The sequence below is a fragment of the Lissotriton helveticus genome, chromosome 2_1 (genome assembly GCF_964261635.1).
Source record: "Lissotriton helveticus chromosome 2_1, aLisHel1.1, whole genome shotgun sequence".
Taxonomy (NCBI): Eukaryota; Metazoa; Chordata; class Amphibia; order Caudata; family Salamandridae; genus Lissotriton; species Lissotriton helveticus.
The window spans coordinates 1,525,867,407-1,525,883,421 of record NC_136059.1 but is presented as its reverse complement, the minus strand read 5'-3'; the positions used below and the strand labels follow the sequence as shown (position 1 = coordinate 1,525,883,421).

The 16,015-nt window shown below is 42.4% G+C and overlaps 1 protein-coding gene across 4 annotated transcripts in view; it reads left to right on the top strand.

Moving 5' to 3' along the window:
• The window catches only part of LOC144818760 (uncharacterized), a 155,453-nt gene that overhangs the window by 88,586 nt on the left and 50,852 nt on the right, over positions 1-16,015 (top strand). For all 4 annotated transcript variants that reach the window (XM_078676484.1, XM_078676485.1, XM_078676482.1 and 1 more), the window contains exons 5-7: positions 4,908-5,018; positions 13,706-13,798; positions 14,415-14,471. In XM_078676484.1, coding sequence (XP_078532610.1) covers positions 4,908-5,018; positions 13,706-13,798; positions 14,415-14,471 — 261 coding nt within the window. The remainder of the gene's footprint in view (positions 1-4,907; positions 5,019-13,705; positions 13,799-14,414; positions 14,472-16,015) is intronic.

Below are 16,015 nucleotides of genomic sequence, written 5' to 3'. Positions count from 1 at the left end.
ATGATCTGTGGGATCTGGAGGTCGCCCAAATATGTCCGTGTTTGTTGTAGGGCACGCATAGACAAGCTAGTATATAAGATAGAGTAGTAACCTACAAATGTGTCATTAATCTCTTCTGGGATATACACCCTGGCTCCCTCCCCGATCTCTAATTTCAGGATGGGTGAACCCTGTTTGCTCGGGTTGGCCAACCATGCAAGTAAAGAGCTCAATGTGTCCCTCTCAGCTTGTGTCTTGTCCGCATCGTTGCTATAGTCAAAACATCATAGTCTCTCTACCTGCGTCGCTACCTCCTCTTTAGCTGTCAGGAGTTCAGGTTGTAGCTCCGGATTTCTTGGCCGTCTAGTTTCAATGTCCCTTAAGTGGTCATCGTCCTTTTCTACATCTGTCATTAGAGTCTGCCTGATCTCCTTGGATTCGGCAATGCAGTATCCTCGCACCTTAGCCTTGAAGCATCCCATTCTATTTATGGGCGGACGCCGTTCCAGCATTTTCAGAAAAATACTGGGTGATTTTGGTCCTGATCGTTTTGCGGAAGACCTGGTCCTCCAACTGTTCAGGTTTAAGACTCCATGTAGGTATAGAGGGTCTGGGACGCACCCACTGCAGGTGTAATAACACTGGGTTGTGGTCCAATATAGTACGGGGCAGATATTCAATCACGCCGATGAACTTCATGAAGGCATGAGGTGCGTTTCTTCTAAAAGCGCAATATGTGCCCCTCTCCTATGTAGGAAAGAAAAAAATGTATATATGTTCCATTCCATGTCAAGCACTTATGAACCGGGTTGCTAGTCCTGTGTATTCTCGGTGTGGAGGACACATCCCTTCTATTCCCATCATGTGTTCTCACCTGCCCTGTTCTGTGTCCGAGATCAGATTGTGAAAATTGTTTGTGTGACTCGCTAATTCCCAACCTCAAAGGCAACAGTCAACAACCCCAACTTTCCCTCCCCGGGCAAGCAGCAACATGCTACTCGCCCAAACCATGTTAGTGTTCGTTAACGTTACATGCTAGCCAGTTTGGGGTTTTATTGGGTGTTGTTGATTGGGATGAAGTGATCCACAGAGGAAATTTTCACATAGAGCAATGTATGTTTGAAGGCCATGCAAAGCAGGGGGTATCAGTCTGCGGCAGGTTAGCAGTTCTTTTGCAAATGAACACTTTTTGAACCTCCACTTAAACTATCCATAACTCCCACAACAGCCACAAAAAGATACTCAAGAATGAAAACAACACCTACCACATTTCTGCTGATGAGACCCAACTCTACGTGAAAAGTTCCTCCAAGGAAGATGTCATCTGGCTCAACAAGACCCTAACTAAAATCCCAAACTGCCTAGCACGTAAACAACTCAAATTAAACTCCCTGAAAACTGAATTTCTTCTTATCTCACGACCCAACACCACCATACCCATATCAGAATGGATCCGCCACCTTTACGCCCTCAAGTGCAAACCAGATGTCATTGAAACGACCAATTCCCACAGTATAACCCTAGACTAACACCTTAACAAGAAAGCTCACATTAGTGCATCCGCTCGCAATGTTACTCACTAACTCTACCTATTCAAAAAGACATTCATCCCGCCTTCAGATTTCAATTCAAGATCATAATTCAGTCTCTAATTGTATCCAGGATGGTCTATCGGAGTAATACTCTGACTGGTTTACCAAAATCGTGAACAGCTCCACTCAAGACAACCCTTAATGCTGCAGCAAGATTGATAACGGGCGCAACACTACAACTGTATCACTCCTCTCAAGACTCTCCTCTGGCTTCCTTTCTAAGCCAGGATCCAGCTAAAAATTGTGTGTCTCACACACAAAGCCCTACTCTACGATACTTACTGATGCCTCAAACACAAGCTCACAATATCAGGAAGTAGCCACTCCCTTAGGAGAGCTGAATTCCTACGGCTGGAACCCCCAAGTATCAGAAAGTTAGTCCGACTCTTGTATATACTCCAGTTGTGCCCCGAGAATATGGAACTCCCTCCCTCGTGAGATTCGTATTAACCCCTCCAACATAGCCTTCAAGAAAGAAGTTAAAAGACTGCTACTCAAAGGATTCCTTCTGTAAGGTCTAAGTTTCAGGATGGACCTAGGTCCTCTGGACTCCCTTCTATTAAAGAAGGTGTGTACCTCTCAAACAAGTCTTGTGTAGCATCATCGACCAACAAACTTTGCGAAAGTCTACATTTGTATGCCTACTTTGTCGAAGGTTTTCATTTGTTTTGTAATAGCATGGGTTGTTATTTGTACAGCGATCTGATACGCTTGGGTCATGTTTACGCTCTATAAAACTCGTCAAATAAAATAAATAAATAACTTGCACACCAAATACAATGCTTATGGCCTCACAATATTTATACCAATAAATAACAATACCTTAAAGCATATATATTAAACAACAACACATAATCAAATCAATAAATGATGCTGCATTGATAGCCTTCTCTGCAAAATGGTACGGTTAATGTGATATGTAAGATGATCTACAATATCTGTTTAAGAACACTTTTTATTAGTTTTATAAATCCAGTTTCTGCCTCCCAACAATGTCTGGAAGTACAAAGCGCCTTGTTGCCCATTAAGAAAATATTGTTAGACATAACATTCAGGGTTCCCTGGAGCAGAGCCACATGACAGTTAACATGGAATCTCCCCATCCCTCAGAACACCCAGACAGGCAACATGTATTTGGTACAAGAGAGCTGTGTTGTCCATCCACCACCCCCAATCCACCCCCGTGAAGTTAACAAACTTATCTGGGAACACTCTTACCACTGGCCCCATACACATTCATGCTTTTATGGCCACCTTCTGGCCATGTACATGTTGCGCTGTAGGAGTGTGAAGCAGTCTATCTCGACCTGCCATTCTTTTAGCATTGGCTCCAATCTGTGTGCTATATCCCTTTTTTGGCCGCCAGTCAGTCCATCCTCATGAACAGATAGCTAAATCTGGCCCCTTCCTCTTTCTTCATCACTCCCAAAGGTGCCGATTTTGGGGAACGTTGCACCGGTTTCCCCAAACGTTGCCCTGGGTCGCCTCCACCCTTCCCCAATAGCGCCTAATCACTGGGCCTTCCCAAACCATGCAAAAGAACGACCCCTTAGGCCTTGAACAGCTGATGCATCTTATCGATCCTCCCAAGTCTCACCTGTGAGAAGTACACCCTGTGGAGGTCATTAAGTTGGGTCCGGTGAAGACGGGCTAGATTCCTGTAGCAGTCAGTCCCTACTGTACACAGAACTGTAAACAGATGGTGAGGTCCAAAAAGCAGTTCCATGGAGAATGGTAAAAAAAACTCCGAAAGTCACTGAAAAACACAGTTAAAATGTCCTTATAGTTACAAAACAAAATCTAAAAACTACTGAAATATTCTAGTTATGGTTCAGTAAATTAACCACAGATTGCTCCCCCTCATGCACTGCTTATGATCTGCATATAACAACACTTGTGAGTCCCTTGCTCATTGCACCATCAGGATTCAAGCAAGCCGGGCCGAAGACGCCTGAAATGGCAGAAACCGGTCCCCGGAAGCTTGTTTCCTTCCCAGTGTAAGAATTGGCTTTTGTAGTCTGGTCTGCCCTGTTCCCATGATGCACTGGGCCAGGGACAGACTAATTTGCATACAGCCAGGTTCTGAAACTGGGATGGTGCAATGAGCTAAAAAACGGTGTTGGATCTAGCCCTGATCTCGTGACTGGGTGAGAGTACTCTGCTTAATTCAGAGACTCTGTCCATCACCACCCCTTGTTGTTAATAATTTTGTCCACCCTAAGCGTGGAAGGGTATACTCAGATGTGAGTCCCTTGCTCATTGCACCATCAGGATTCAAGCAAGCCGGGCCGAAGACGCCTGAAATGGCAGAAACCGGTCCCCGGAAGCTTGTTTCCTTCCCAGTGTAAGAATTGGCTTTTGTAGTCTGGTCTGCCCTGTTCCCCTGATGCACTGGGCCAGGGACAGACTAATTTGCATACAGCCAGGTTCTGAAACTGGGATGGTGCAATGAGCTAAAAAACGGTGTTGGATCTAGCCCTGATCTCTTGACTGGGTGAGAGTACTCTGCTTAATTCAGAGACTCTGTCCATCACCACCCCTTGTTGTTAATAATTTTGTCCACCCTAAGCGTGGAAGGGTATACTCAGATGTGAGTCCCTTGCTCATTGCACCATCAGGATTCAAGCAAGCCGGGCCGAAGACGCCTGAAATGGCAGAAACCGGTCCCCGGAAGCTTGTTTCCTTCCCAGTGTAAGAATTGGCTTTTGTAGTCTGGTCTGCCCTGTTCCCATGATGCACTGGGCCAGGGACAGACTAATTTGCATACAGCCAGGTTCTGAAACTGGGATGGTGCAATGAGCTAAAAAACGGTGTTGGATCTAGCCCTGATCTCTTGACTGGGTGAGAGTACTCTGCTTAATTCAGAGACTCTGTCCATCACCACCCCTTGTTGTTAATTATAACAACACTTATGGCATGTTAAATGACATCATTGATGGCATCACTATTTACGTCGCTAATGGCATAATTAAAACCTCATCTACGATATTGCTGTTGACATTAGTTTTGATTTTTCTAATGGTGTAAATTACAAATGTAGATATGTATATCTTATGTATTATGAGTAAAACCTATGTCTACCAACACAGGAGCTGCACTCATTCCGAAACTACATTGTGATTCATCTAACTCCGGTACCTTGAATTTATTAGCACCTCTCACCTGGAACTTGGACATAAATTCTCCCTTAAGCGCACCATAAACCCCACTGCTTGCTCAGGGACCTGTGCGGTTGAATCATCTCTATCCAACCTCTGTCTTTTGCCGTCAACCTCCACTTCATCTGCATCATTTTTTATATAATCTGATAAACGTACTTCTTTCGTTTAATTTCAGGGCCTGCGACCAAAGAAGAAATGATTACATGTAGCATTAAAGAAGAGGGAGGTCACTACTCCAGGGTCCACAGACGCTCAGAGAGAAGCAAGCCCCTCAGTAGCTCCAAAGGTAAGCTCTCTGTGATTTACTGATTTAAAGTCCCAAGAATAAGACATCTGATTGGAATAACATTTCTTCCAATTGATCCTATCTTATGAAATGTGGTCTTACATTTGGACTCCATAGTTGATATTTTACACCGAGTCTCACTCCTAACCTTTCTCTACCTGTGTGCCTTTTACTTCTCCTCCGACTGTTAACTTGCTCATGTGTTATGGGGCAGATTTAGCAAGACTTTGGTACACCGCAAAGTGACGCAAAGTCTTGAAAGGGTATTTATTGTCCAGCGTAAATCTTTTTTGCACTGGAAAGGTGCAGCTTTTTAGGCTCAAATAGCGCTACACCAGTGCTTTGCACACCTGTGCGTCAGGGGGGCATTACATGGGTGGTACTTGGACACATTTTGGAGTATGCACCCATGTTTTTTGAAGCAAAGCCCTAGGTACAAAAATTCTTAGACTGGGCTTTGCATAAAAAAATAATGCCTTTTGGAGGCAGGCACAAAGTTGGAGAAATATATTTATTTCTCCAAATAATTCACACTTTGCATGCATGTTCACTGTACAGTACACCTCCAATGATTTAAATATTTGAAACAGTGTCTAGACATAGGATTTTAGTAATGGAGTGGTATATTTTCAGTACAAAAGCTATACTAGACATCACACACACACCTTTGCACTAGGGTGCAAAGGTTTGTGTGTGGATCTCGGGAGCCTGTTTGTTTGCCAGGTCAGGGAATAGCACTTTAGAAGTCCACATTTAGTAATCATTGGTTGGCGGTGCTCTCTCCCCCTTGCGCAACACAGCTCAGCAAAGTTGGTTGCTGTACTGCGTTAAACTTTATTTTAGTAAATCTGCCCCAATGTATCTAAATAGCATTTACAACATGTCAATCCTGTTATATAGTGATATTCATGACCTGTATATACTCTTGTACAGTCATGGAGTTTAGGTGCGTCTGGGCATTTCTTCAAGTTTTTATACTTTTCAATATTTAGAACTTTCGATCAGACAGAAAGAGTAGAAAAATCTAAAGCATGGTTTCTTTTAGAGTTAGAATGCAGTTCAAGCTAAGTTATAAGGATTTATCCTGCAATGCATAATTCACAAAATACACTTTAAGATTAAATACACACATTACTAGAACAGTTCAGTAAAGCATATGAGATCAGATAGGTTCATGCAGAGTATTCACTAGCATTTAAGGAGAAACTTGTGATTACAATACCATGCCAAAATAAAAAGCTTCTTTATAAAGTCAAGCTCTATATAGTAAGTTACCGCCTATTCAGTATAACTTTTTTGAAAAACAATATGTTGGAGACAATTACATATAAAAGCACAAAAAACACATATAATTGAAGCCTTGTGTTTTCCTTCTTTTCTTGCTAATCCTGAATGCATGTAGCTGTGGCACTGAGTTTTGGTGACTTGGACTTATTGTTCATCATCAGTCTTTGACCCAGAACAACAGAGAGAAAAAAGACAGGAATAGGATAAATAAAGTGGAAAAGAAAGATGAGAAAAGTAGGAAAGAAAAAGAATATGCAAGAGAGATATAACGAAACAACAAGTGTAGAGTGGTGTAAGAAAGAGGAATGAAGTGTAATCTAAACCAGGCAGCCTTAGTACTTGGCAACTCTGGAATTCAGTAGGACCCCCTAAGAAAATGTTGGCCCGTCACGTTTTTTTAAATGTTATTTTTTTACAAATGATGCACTGCATGTACAAGAAGATACTAGCCCCCACGTCAGACAAATTCGTCCTTCCTCTGGGAGAGGAACCTTCAAATCTGGTGAGTTCCTCCTTTGATGAGGAGGAGGAGTACTGCAGCAGCTCCACACCACCCAGAGAGCAGGCACCAGTTCCACCTCATCATTTAGTCTTTTAGTCCACAGTAAGGTTATGGATGTAAATCTACAGACGGGTTTAGTCTCATGTACATACCCCAGAGGGCAATAAATGCACCCAACGCTAAGTGTAGCTCAATTATCATCTCAGACAAATACCTCAAACTCTTGTGTCCAAAACTGCGTCACATGAGAGGCCCTCCATGCCAGGTGCAGAGAATCAGCGTTATGGTACCGCAGTGTGCACGACCCGCCTCCGTGTGGAACTGTGGGTTCCTAAAACTATGTGTGGTGTAATAAATTGTGTGTAAAATGCCAGCCATCCAGGCAAACTCTCTGAGTTTGCTGGCAACAGTAACAGGGGCGGCTCTAGGCTGATGGCGGCCCAGGGCTGGGAGCGCAGGTAGGGGGCCCCAGAAGAGGGGGTCCGGGCTGGGCAGAGCGCGGAGGCCAGTGAAGAGGGGGGGTCAGGGTGTTTGGAAGTGGAACAGAGCCGGAGGCCACCAAATCCCTGCCAGGGGCCGCCACCCAAATATGTATCCATCCTCAGAGGATTATTATATTAAGTATATATATTGGCGTGGTGGCCCCTGGGGTTTGGTGGCCCTGTGCAGGTGCACAGCTTGCACATGCCTAAGGCCGCCCCTGACAGTAACTCCTTTGCGCGTCTGTCCGCTTCCCAGCCAGCCACCTCCTGTCATCTTACCCTGGCCTTCACTGGGATCCTGGGCTTAGCTCTCATTGACATATGGTAAAGACTAATCGATTTCCTCCAGGACAACATTAAGACATGAAAGCTATGCGGAGATCTTTCTCGTTTGTTTCTGAAGCCGGCTGTGTGTGAATTGCTGAACTCTTGCCGAGACGCCTGAACCTGCAAGGCTCCTGAGAATCCTGAAGTGCTCTCTTGCTAGCGCTTGTGCTTAAAGGATATTTGTAGCGCTATTTGGCAGCGCTTGCCATCCACTGCTCGCGTTTCAAACACTCGCTGTTTGTGGGCTTGTTGGCCGTCAAGGAGGCCAGGGAACATCAGCGCCCACAAGCCAACTGGGCGTAGAGAACCTCCCCGCCACGCCCCCCTCAGCTGGAACAAATTGCGCTGAAGCACCGCGCATCGCGGGACGCGCGCGGGCGACGCCGGGCTAAGCCCGGGCAAAGGGCGGGCCCTCTGTGGCCCTCAGTGGCCGAGGTAGGCCGGGCTGGGCCCTGGTATTTTAATTTTATTTTCATATTTTTGTCTGCACATCTTTGCTGCTTTCAATTGCAGCAAATATTCGAACATAAATACACGGATGATCTGCTGATTGTAACTCTGTTATCTGCTCCTGTGAACTTATCGGCTTCCTCCAGTATTCCAGTATTTATATTTTATAAACTGTGTGTTTTGATATTTGCGACTGCCTATCAGGCGTAAGGACTATTTTCTAAAGAAGTATTATGTCTACAAAGAAATTACGATCTGGGAAAGTGCTAAGGGATAAAGTAGAGGTGATATCTGAACCCGCACGCTTGAGAAAAAAGTCAGAAAATAGTGCGTTAGCGAAAGGTCAGATGCAGCTGGAACACATTTGGGAAAAATCAGGAAATAAACTCGTAAAAGACCCAATAATTTTAAAGTCTGCTTTATCACCTCACTCGCAACCACAAATCAATGTGGAATTGGATTTAAACACTGATGTACTGATTGAATTAAATCAATCTTCTTTCCCTCAAATGAATGACATTAATTCCTTGGCTCATGATCATAATACTCTCATCGAAAGAGAAAAGGAAGAGGAAGACTTTGCTGCTACATCTATCTCCACTAGTATTGATCTCGAACTTTGTGGTCGATACATGGATAAGAAACCTTTTGTCCAGGTTGTGGATTGTAAAACTCCAATTAGAGCAACTCCATCTGGAATGCTTTTATATAGCAGCACTCCATCAATCAAATCTCAAGATGATTTATTAACGCATAGTGATTTGAAGTCTCCTCAATTTAATTTATCAGGGATTTGTTCCTTTGTTCAATCTAGCTATCCAAAAAATGAGAAACCAATTTCTGAATCTCTGATAGCGCTTGAACAAATATTGTCTTCTATATTGTTACTCCTTGGTAAATTTGCTGTGAGTTCTGATTGTATTTTGTCATCTGTGTCTGAGATATTGAAGGAAATGTTGTCTAAAAAGAGTGCTAATGTTTCATTACCCCCCTCTGAACCTGTAGTTGAAAATGTTACATTACCCCCTACTGAACCTGCAGTTCGAATTGCGTCAAACTGTATTAATCTCACGCAGGGTAATATCCCTATGAAATTGTCTGTAAAGGCAGACATCCATACACCCCTCAAGAGCCCTACTTTATCTGTCACTGGACAGAGCAAACTCTCAAAGCTCACTGTCAAGGATGATAGCTTGGTAGAGGTGGTGCAAACGATCGAAAATGATCTTTTTCCCATCTTTACTTATGAAAAAAAGGGCCTGGATGGATTGCCGGCCCAGACTAAAATTAGAAAGGAAAAATCAAAAGTGAAAAATAGGAAGTTACTACGTAAATATAAGAAAAAAAGGCCAAGGCAAATTATTTTTCAAAAAAACATAAGTCCTGAAGCATGAGAGGAGTCAGGAAATGGGGAAAATCCACTACTGAATACCACCAATAATAAGGTAGCGGACGATGCATTTAATGATGCATTGGAGGATAATATGGTTGGGGGCTGTACAAATGAGGTGATTCTATCTCATGTGTTACAAGCGCCAGAACCCTTATCTGTGCTGGTTGATGCTATGGGAATTCCGCCGCAAGTGGTAAAAGTATTAAACCCAACTGCATCTATTTTCCGGCCCCAACCTAATACTGCTAGTGGCCTAATTATTCAACCAGTAAAATGTGCAACGATATGTGTGGATACATTAACACTGGATTTTCTTCCGCTGTTCGATCAGGATGTAAAAATGAATAGGTCTTGGTTGCTTAACTGTTTCAAAGAGATTGATAATCTAAAATTGATTTTGTCAAATGATATTGACTTAGTTCTCCCAATAAAATCAAGCACTGGACAACGAACAAGAGTAATTTTTTATTCAAAAATAATTACTAATCTTGTTCTACAACAGGCGGAATTTTTCCAATGTAGAGGAATTGACGTATTACCTTATTATAATAAGGCCTTATCTATTGCCTCTAGAGATAGTATTATTAATCCAGTATCTACACAGGATGATCATTACTTTGTCTCTTGGAATGCTGCTGGCATGTTTAACTCCCCTGAGAAATTTGACTTTCTATCTACTTTAAACGTTGATGTAATATGTCTCCAGGAGACGTGGTGTAAAAATCTCCCCTATGTAGGGAAAGAGTTTTTTTGTCCTAGAGGCTCCTGCAAAACCTTCAAAAAAAGGCCATGCGAAAGGTGGAATTGCTTGTCTTTTATCCACCTCTGTTCAATGGCAATATACACACTACTCTGACTCAAGTAATCTCTTTCAATCTATAACTATTACTAACTTAGGCAATGTAGGCACGCGGTCTTCGTTTGTTATTTTAAATGTATACATCCCCCCGAGGAATGTTTTAATTCAATTATGAAGCGAATGTTTTCTTATATAACAAAGCTATTGGAGGCTGAATATCCCCCCTATATACTAATGGTTGGAGACTTAAATAGTAAAATATCCAACTCTACTTTAGTTACGTTCAGAAATAAATTTAAGGAAGAAGTGTATAATATACCTCAAATGGCTTGGCCTCCTAAAATAAAATCTAATAAAAGAGGTAAGATTCTTTTGGAGGAACTTAGCCTCTTAGAAGGGCTTATTATTAATGGTAGAATGCCCTCGGATAGTCCTGCCCATTACACACATGGCTCATACAGGGGTGAGTCTATTTTGGACTATGCCATTACGGACTTTGAGTCGTTCCACTTGATTAGGGATATGGCGATCACTCATTCTATACTGAGTGACCACAAAATAATTAATTTGACTCTTTCACTAACCCCTTCTGAAACTAACTCCTGGTCCTTAAAGCATAGAGATCTTTCCATTGATCGAAGGTCGGGTAGATGTTTTTGGGGTCCCACTACCATGAAGGATGTACAAAGCCTCCTGGCTCAAACTTTACTAGAACTCGATCAGTGGGAGGGTACAGAATTCCTACAACTCGAAAACCTTATTAAAAAAGTTATTGGATTTGCCAAGAAAAAGGGAAACCCTAAAAGACCACATTTTTCACCTAGTCCTCTATTTTTCCTGAATAGGGAGATAAATGCACTAATCAGGAAACAATATCTTAATAGATCTGAGGAAAATGAGTCTCTACTAGCACTATTAAAACGTAGAAGAGTTAGATTGAGACTCAAATTGAAAAGAGAAAAAGAAGACTCTCTTTGGATTAGTTTGAGGGAGGCTATAACCTTTAATCGATCTAGAGAATTTTGGTCTATAATAAGGAAAGGCTGTGGTACCATAGTAGCTCCCCGTCCTATAGCCATCTGCGAAGAAGTCTGGACAGTATTTGTAACTGCATTATATGCTCCAAATGAAGTATTGGAGGATATAGGTATGTTGGAGTTAAATGGTATGCAAAAAAGCATTCTCCCTACAGAAAAAACAATAGTTGCTGCAATAAAGAGTATGCGCTCTACTGGAGCCATGGGTCCAGACGAACTCCCTATGACAATCATTAAGCAGGATATTGCTACCTGGAGTAGGATTCTTCTCCCTATATTTCGGGCTTGCTTTCTAACAAGAACTGTCCCTGACTCCTGGAGGGGTAGTATATTAATTCCTATATTTAAAAAGGGGGATCGGGAGCTGCCATCTAATTATCGTCTAATAGCTTTGTTAGATGCCATAGGAAAAATTTTCGCCAAATGTGTACTAATGTTAATTATGGAATGGGCAGAAACCAATAAGATTTTACCAATGGAACAAACTGGTTTCCGTGAAGAGCACGGAACGCTAGACAACCTGACATTATTGCAGGTGATCAGTGACAAGTATGTATGCATCCGTGATGGTGGCTTATATGCCGCATTTATTGATTTCTCCACGGCGTTTGACAAAGTGGACCGTCCATCGCTGTGGAGAAAATTGGCGGCATTGGGTATGCCAGGATACTTACTTGCATTGGTTCGCTCTCTGCATATGAACACATGGTGTAAGGTGCTACAAGGCGGTGAAGAGGGTCTTACTTCATCTATTCCCTCCCAGAATGGCCTTAAACAAGGGTGTATACTGGCGCCTATATTGTTTTCTTTATATGTGGCCGACCTCCCAGTTTTTATTTCATCTTGTGAGGGAGTGGCACCGAAAATTGGAGGGTCTGCTATATCTATTCTAATGTATGCAGACGATATTCTTGTCTTGGATTTGACCCCGAAGGGTTTATCTAATCGTCTGCTTGCATTGAGTGAATTTGCTGTAGCACACCATATGAAAATTAACACATCAAAAAGTAAAATCATGTGTATTTTTGGTAAGAGAAAATGCAGATCGAGCAATTATAAGTGGTTTATTGGGGGGCAAAAACTCGACGTGGTTAAATCTTATCCTTTTTTAGGCAAAATAATATCAGCGAATCTTAGTGAGATTCCCCATATCGAACATAACTCTCGCAAAGCATTGACCCATGGGATGGGGTTATGCTCGTTATATAATGCCACTGGGAAGAGACATTTCTCACTCTTTTTGGAAGTTTTTAAAGCAAAAGTGCCAGCTACTCTTTTATATGGAATAGAATTAGTGGAGCTGAAATATTGGGGATTCCTTCAAAAAATGGAAGGACGGGTACTTCGGAAAATTACATCGCTTAGTAACGCATGTTCTACCTCCTCATGCAGATTAGAATTTGGACTCCGAAGTTGCTGGACACAGGGATTGGTGGCCCTGGTAAGATGGGTAGCATGCTTGGCTAGAGGAAAACCTGGTACCCTAAGAGAGCTCATTAAAAAGGAGTTACTGGGTAATCTTAACGATTTTTCCTCTTTACTAAAAAATTTTAGGAAAGCTGTGGCCCTGTTAGAGTTGGATGAGAGTACCCTATTCTTACTTACTCCCTTTGAACTTAAAGCTTCATTAAAAAGAGCTTCGTGGGAGCTATGTTACAAGTTGGATACCCTTGCCCAACCCAGACTATATGACAGGGAACCTCTGCTAGAGACATACACCCCCAAGCTGGCCCAACAATATTTGACCTGGAATATTCCTCATGGAGTCCGTAGGTTATGGTACCTCCTACGACATGACTTGCTCCCTCTTAATTCACTCTTAGCAAAATGGTACGGGGGTTCCCCTATATGTAACTTCTGTAATGTCGCTGTTCAAGATCGTAACCACGTCTTGTTTATTTGTCCTGCTTTACGCTCCTTGCGATTTAAGTGGATTAAACCTATTTGTTTACAATTGGGAATCTCAAATGCTAAATTGTTTGTACATGCTCTTTACTGCCCTCCTAATGAACTGTTTTGTTGTAGAATTTTTAAATTTTTTAAAGGATTCTTAAATATTTATTGAGGTTGCTGGGATGTTGCCGTGGCTCACTTTAAGAGCCGATAACTGTAGTGTTTTGTTCGTTCATTATTAATTATGTATGTTTATACATCCTTTTTCTTTTATTTGTTATTATTGTATTATGCTATGTTTAATTTTTATGTGGCCCTCAGTGAGAGCCAAAACATAATAAATTTTGACTTTGACTTTGACTTTGACATGAAAGCTATGTCAACTCGGGTGGTGGTGGATCGGGAGGGCTTATTGTGGAATTATTTCATCCAAGGACATATTTTTTTTATTTGGTAAGGAAAGAATAATGTCGAACTTTATTTTAGTAGTATTTGAACTCTGTTTCCTCTAAACCAGCCACAGCTCCTTTGCTCAGAAACGTACCGGCAGTAGGTTTTATGGACCACATCTACACAGAAGGAGGAGAAAGCTCAGCCAACCTGGCTTCAGGTACGTCACAAATATTACTGTGTTGTAAAATTGATACAGTGCTTTGATTCAATAGCGGGGAACCTCATCTTCTCTGGAAATGTATATACGTCCTTAGTTGTTTGTTCCTTGTGCAGCCTATTTCTTCTGACTGAAGGGATCAGGTTCACCCCTGTCGTATTTCACATCATTTCACTCTCTGCAAGGCTAGAAAGAAGACAACACTAAACACTAAGCTTTAATACATCTAATTAAGGTTGCTTGAATGTAAACCCTGTTCCTAAGCGAAGTGAGGCGCCTTGATGCCCATTGGGCTAAGTCTGCGCGGTATAAATTTGCATTCATTTCATTTCATTTTCATTTTCATTTCATTTCATTTCATATCCTATAAGCACTTTAGACCCAGATGAGTAAATGTTAGATATTGATGTGAAAGGAACATCAGCCACCTCATCACAAACCTGCCTGGGGTTTCGTAGTATTTACATGTTCATGAGAGGGACTATTCTTCATACCTTGCCGTGCGATTTACATCTGCCATTAAAGCTGGGATGTGCTGCCCTCTCTGTATAGAGGCAAAGAAACCAAAAAAGGATTAATTAATTTATAATTTGAATAGAAGTGTAATATCTTACAGAATTTCCACGTTTGACTTCTGAAGAGAAAGGAGAACCCAGTCCTGCCCTCTGCTTAGGTGAGTTACAAATGTCTTTGAGTTATTTGCTAGCATGGGTGGGAATGTATGACGATACAACGGATGCTTTTACAACGCATGCCTTTACAACGCATGCCTTTACAACGCAAAAGCTTTTACAACGAATGTTTTAACAACGCATACCATTACAACGCAAAATATATAAAATGCATTAAAAGTGCCATTACAATGCAAAACAATACTACGCATACCATTAAAACGCAAAAAAATATATATTTAATTACATTTGTAAAATAACTCCTGGCACGGGATACAGGGAAAATAGGGGTTTTGGGTGGGTAAGTGTTGGATAGTGTAGGGGTTAATATTACTATTCTTACTCCAGGGGGGTGTAATAGTAGGGTAAGTGTTGTATAGTGTAGGGGTTAAAATTACTATTCTTACTCCAGGGGGGTGTAATAGTAGGGTAAGTGTTGTATATTGTAGGGGTTGAAATTACTATTCTTACTCCAGGGGGGTGTAATAGTAGTGTAAGTGTCGGATAGTGTAGGGGTTAAAATTACTATTCTTACTCCAGGGGGGTGTAATAGTAAGGTAAGTGTTGGATAGTGTAGGGGTTAAAATTACTATTCTTACTCCAGGGGGGTGTAATAGTAGGGTAAGTGTTGTATAGTGTAGGGGTTAAAATTACTATTCTTACTCCAGGGGGGTGTAATAGTAGTGTAAGTGTTGGATAGTGTAGGGGTTAAAATTACTATTCTTACTCCAGGGGAGGTGTAATAGTAGGGTAGGTGCTGTATAGTGAAGGGGTTAAAATTACTATTCTTACTCCAGGGGGGGTGTAATAGTAGGGTAAGTGTTGGATAGTGTAGGGGTTAAAATTACTATTCTTACTCCAGGGGGGTGTAATAGTAGGGTAAGTGTTGGATAGTGTAGGGGTTAAAATGACTATTCTTGGGGGCGTGGCCAAGAGAGCCATCATGGCGGACGTGGCTCAACAGAGCTCCGTCCTGCCAGACACAGATCCGCCTAAATATCCTGCCTCCCCCCGCCCCAGCGCGACCCGGAGGGGAGGATCCTGCACCGGACCTCGGCAGCACGCACCTAGCGAAAATTTGGCCAATTTGGTGCGCCGGGGCAGGACATCGCGGCCGTGTAGAATGGGGCCTGTGCAGCCTGGTGGAGCCGGGGACCTGGATTTTCGCGGGTCCCCGCGGCTGGCGAGGTGGTGGCGCAGGGGGAGCTGGCGCGCAGAGCCGGTCCTTAGCCCAGAGAGACCCGCGAGGACGCCTGGCAGGCCTGGCCAGCTCATCTGGAGTCCCCGACGCCTGGGTGATCCTGTGGTATATAAATAAATAATACCGGATCTAGGTTTGACTGGACATAGTAATAACAGATAGCTCAATAAATAAGAGTCAAGATTCGAGGTAGTAGGAGTTTGCAGGTTTAATACAGCATAAAGGACAGGAACAGGACAACCTGCACAGGAATAGGATGGCAGCGCTGCCGGGGGCAGGATCGGAATCGGCGTAACATTTAATAATAGTGCACAAGCATATATACTAAAACAGTTGCATTACAAT